Below are 4,781 nucleotides of genomic sequence, written 5' to 3' on the forward strand. Positions count from 1 at the left end.
TGAACAGCAGTTACAGCTCATGATAAAGACTGTACAAATAGAAAAGAACGACAGATAACAAGACAATCAGTAGTAGTAATAATAATAATTTCGTCTTTGGTTTATTAATTGGCTTTGGTTGTGCAGCTCATTATTACAAGACGATATATTTGCTTTGAGCTAACTTTAAAAAGTAGGCCTACAAAAACACGTATTTCTCTAGACAAACACATTTGAATAAATAGCAGCAACATTTAAAATAATAAAATTAAAGCGAAAATATTTTCTTAGGGGACAGGTAACTATTAAATAAAATTCACAACACCAAACAACATTGAGGCAAGTCATCTTTGCAAGGAAAAGGCGGAATACCAAACAGAAACAGTGTTGAAGCATTAGTTCCAGGGTCTGTACTCGGAGGTGATGCTGGTCACCCCGGGGAAAGAGAAACTGTCTCCCAGCTGTTTCTGTGCATGTAAAGAATCTTTGGTGGGGAAGAGCGAGTTTTCGTCTCCAGGAAGAACAACAGTGCTGTTCAAAAGTGGTCGTTCTGAGGGGAAAGAGTTAGGTTTTATTATAAGCCTACATAAATATATAGCCTACTATGTCAATAAATGCCTCATATGAATCCAACAAATATAGGCTGTTCACATCATTAAAATGTAACCCCCCCCAGTCTCCCGATCTGTTTCAATCTTTTTTTTTTCTCTTGTCGATAATTTTCAGTCCTTTCCAAATTTCCAAGTCGTCTATAGCTACTACTGCCTAAATGCAATCCCGTGAAGAAGCTTAATATGGCATCGTACGTTTATGCGTCGTCATGTGATATTTGAACTCTTGTGCTTCTTGGAAAGTGGTTCCACACACATCGCAGGAGAAGGGCTTGTCTTTGGAGTGTGTCCGGCGGACGTGGCTGTCGTGGGCCGCGTGAGAGGCGAACGCTTTCCCGCAGTGTTTGCACTTGAACGGCCGCTCGCCGGAGTGCTGGCGGATGTGCGTGCGGAGGATGCTGGAGGCCGTGAACGCCTGAGACAATCAAAAAATACGTGTTCATGAATCATATTGAATAATGGAAGCTAATATGCACACACTACACACGACTTTATTATTTAAATATGGACATCCTGTTGACTTAAATCGTTTACTGCACTATGTTTTATTATTGTAGGCTATAAAATAACAACAATAACAATATTTAAATACATTCTCACCACAACCTAACCATCATATGAACATTTTTGCATATTTACATTTTTATAGCCACCCTAGGTCTATAGGCTACTAGAAATAAAACTGTCTCTGGCAGTCCACAAACAGCACAGACACGACCAGTGACATGACCATTGAAAGGCTCTTAACGCACGCGTAAGTCACCCTTTAAGAATAGAAGGAGACGCGTTGCAACAAAGCCACAGAGAAACGTTTGTCTCTTTGAGTGTCATAAATGAAAGCATAATCCTCATGCACAAAGCACTGGAGGTGCATCTGCCATTAATTAGCATGTGTCTTCTAAAAGTGAAACTCCTAATAAGCGCTCAGATGCACCATGAAATTAGTCAAATCCTCAAAATGAAGCACCGAGCATTACTCACCTTGTTACAGTAAACACATTTGTAAGGCCGCTCTCCTGAGTGCACGCGCATGTGTTTGTTCAGACTGGAGGACTGCGAGAAACTCTTGCCGCACACGGAGCACTAGGAGGGAGAACAGGTGACACAAATTACATTCAAGACTCAAGACGCTGTATTGAGATGGCAAAAAGTTTGACCAAAACATTAAAGCATCCAGGTCATTCCTTGAAAAGGGTGCTTTTGCGTCCCTCATTATGCGTAAAAAAGCGACTAACATCAGTGTTATGGCTGGCAAAAATAACCAAAAAAAATTACAATAAAATTCATTTAATTTGTTTTCGATTTATCCTGGCTGTTATAGCAATAAATTATAATTTGACTGAATAAAGGAAATAAAAGCTAAAAGCATTATTAAGCATATTCCCAAAATTTCCAGTGAGTTCCTGTCATTTCAACCCCCCCCCCCTCCCCCTTAATTAAACTATGCTATAATTCTATAAATAAATAACAAAATCATAATCCGTGTAATCTTAAATAAAAATTCTAAGTTAAATCAGCGTTCCAAAATGAAAAAGGCATCCATTTCGCTGAAAGACCCTTATAGATACATATAAACCCAAACAATTCAAAATACGTTGAGTGTGAGAATATTAGTAAAATGGAAATGTTTGAATATTTTCTGTTTAGGCTTCGGTTTTGTGCAGCTTTTTTTTTTACAAGGGAGCTGTTCTTTCAGCACCATAGCTGTTCTCTCGTTAAAGTCTTCAATGAATCAGACTGAAGAAGATATATTTACCTTATGCGGTCTGTGTTTTTCATGCACATGGAGAATGTGGATTCGGAGCCGGTCTCTTTTCTCGAAAGACCTGGTGCAGAGGTGGCAGGGGAACTTTCTGTCGCCCTGATCCACGCAGCGCGTGTATTTCAAGTGTTTGTCTCTGTAGTACTTGTAAGCAAACACTTTACCACAGCGATCACACTTGAAACCCTCTCCAGAATCTGAAACGAAGACACACGGAGACGTGAGCAATTTGCAAATACTGACACGTTATAATCTTAAATAGCAGAACGTATTGAGCTATAAATCTCTATCTAAAGAGTTATATGAGGTGATACATTTGCATACCTTCAGTCCGCTCAGTGTCATCAGTAAAATCTTTGAGGGTGAGAGGAATACCCAGGAATTGCACATAGCAGTCTCCGTACCAGACCAGGAGTTCCTGGCCGGCTCGGATCTCTTTGCAGGCCTCATAGTATATCTGGCCTTCACACTGGACCGCAATCAGGTTCTGCTCCTCGGGGAAGCGCGCGCACTTCACCAAGGACATCCAATTCCCTGGAGCGCCTCTTCCATCCACGAAGTGACTCAAGCGGCCGTTCTCAAAGATCTTAGCATAGGAAGAAAAAAAAGGTTTGGAATTTAATATAGCTATTTCATATCAGTAAATAGCTGTATGCATTATGGCACTGGATAATCAAGTGTTCCAGGCAGCCGTTTTATACCAAATCTGCATTTAAATTATAATTGTATTTATTTAACATTTGCTATTTACCTCCCACATGAGAGTGTTGTCATCATAGGTTTTGATCTCACTTGTGTTTACAAGTTTGCCCTGAAACGGTCCAAACCTGGTGCCTTTTGGAATTGTGCTTTTATCAGCAAATATTCCATAATGGGAAAGGCTTCCACAATTAGTTTGGAGAATCGATAAACCTGAAAAATTCAAGACACACTCTATAAAATTGCCAGCTGTAAACTTCAGACTAGAAATTCTGAAGGAAAGAAAGAAAAAGAAAGAAAGCAAGCAAGAAAGAAAAAGAAAGTTAATTTACCTTCTGGAAGTTCAAATCCTTCGGCATCAACAGGGAGAAGACGACGATCAGCTAATTAATTAAAGAAACACGAGTTAAAAATGGTGGAAATGAAACATGAAAAACTAGAAGAATGTGGCATTTAAATATAATGAAAAGTATAGTAATTGTAACAACGTAACATACGTAAAATATTTAAGTCACATTATCAATGTGTGCAACATAATACATATTGCCAGATTTGTTTTCCTTCTCTTTCTTTCTTTTTTTTTTTGTTCAGCACAATAAAATTACTTCGTCGCACTAAAAAAATCCAACGATTATTATATAGACCTACCTGTACTGGGAGGAAATGATAGTCCAGAGATCGCATGCCCAACATTTTGCCCTTGTTTTTTGGAATATCCGTACAGGACAGAGAAGAGGTCTTCCTCTGTAAAACTGTAGGTGTGCGTGTGTTCTGGCAACGGATCTGCGGCCTGCAGACTGCTGAAACTGGCTTTAACCGGAGAGGACGAAGCCGAAGAAGACTTTCCGCTGGACGGGCTGCTGAACTCGGACGGAGAGCCGGTGCTCTGCCCGTCATGTCTGGGGTACATGCTTTGTGACGGCTGCATGTGCTGGAAATACGGCATGCTGGACACGTTGAGGATCTGTTCGTGGAACACCGCGGTCTGGTGGCTGTTGTGGCTGAAAAAAGACGGAGTCCCGGCGAAGTTAAACGGCATGATTGTCTGTGCGTCGGTCACCATGCGGCCCAGAGACTTGAGCGGATGGAAGATGCTGTGCGCGCCGGGCAGAGACGGGTAGACAGCCAGACTCCTGTCCCTCACTGCGGGGTGACTGGAGAGAGACACCGACATCGCCACAGCTGATGAGTGGGGGTCCGAGGAGAACTTCACTTGCAGTTTGTATTCAGCTCTGTAGACTGTAAATATTTTCAGCATTATAAAAATATCTTTGTTTCCATCCAACTTTTTTCTTTTGATAGATTTTCTCGATTTTAGATTTTCATTTAGATTTTCTCCATCTGTAGCTTTAAAACTTGCAGTTTGGCACAATTTTCTTTAAATGTATATTGACCCATTTTGTCTCAATTCAAAACTAAAGTAAACGAAGCGTAATAATGAGTCATGCTTCCACTCTTAAAAACAAAGATTCTTCAATGTTTCTTTGCAAATGTTCAGCGAAGACCAAGAACCATTTTGATCTGGTTATTGCAATCTTTATTTTTAGGAGTGTATCTCTACTGAGCAAGTAAAATTTTGCAACACAAACAAACCAAAAATGCGACTTTCTAAACACACAAAATTTTGCAGTTTTTATATAGATTTTCTCGATTTTAGATTTTCATTTAGATTTTCTCCATCTGTAGCTTGATTCTTCAATGTTTCTTTGCAAATGTTCAGCGAAGACCAA

At 40.0% G+C, this 4,781-nt stretch overlaps 1 protein-coding gene across 1 annotated transcript; it reads right to left on the reverse strand.

The window, feature by feature from the left end:
- Window positions 1-272: 272 nt before the first annotated feature.
- Window positions 273-4,225, reverse strand: LOC107589925 (PR domain zinc finger protein 14-like). Its single transcript, XM_016278501.1, has 8 exons — window positions 3,700-4,225; window positions 3,384-3,434; window positions 3,104-3,264; window positions 2,677-2,938; window positions 2,347-2,549; window positions 1,572-1,673; window positions 786-1,005; window positions 273-529 (listed from the first exon to the last, which is right to left on the reverse strand). Exons 1-8 carry the CDS (start codon window positions 4,223-4,225, stop codon window positions 375-377), a joined length of 1,680 nt encoding a protein of 559 aa, XP_016133987.1. The 3' UTR covers window positions 273-374.
- Window positions 4,226-4,781: the final 556 nt, after the last annotated feature.

The sequence above is a fragment of the Sinocyclocheilus grahami genome, unplaced genomic scaffold, assembly GCF_001515645.1.
Source record: "Sinocyclocheilus grahami isolate Dianchi unplaced genomic scaffold, SAMN03320097.WGS_v1.1 scaffold122.1, whole genome shotgun sequence".
NCBI lineage: Eukaryota > Metazoa > Chordata > Actinopteri > Cypriniformes > Cyprinidae > Sinocyclocheilus > Sinocyclocheilus grahami.

Coding starts and splice junctions, on each gene's coding strand:
- LOC107589925 (XM_016278501.1), bottom strand. CDS start 4,225: ATGTCGGTGTCTCTCTCCAGTCACCCCGCAGTGAGGGACAGGAGTCTG. Junction 1,674..2,346: donor AAAAACACAGACCGCATAAG/GTAAATATATCT, acceptor TCTCCCTCCTAG/TGCTCCGTGTGCGGCAAGAG. Junction 1,006..1,571: donor AATGTGTTTACTGTAACAAG/GTGAGTAATGCT, acceptor TGATTGTCTCAG/GCGTTCACGGCCTCCAGCAT.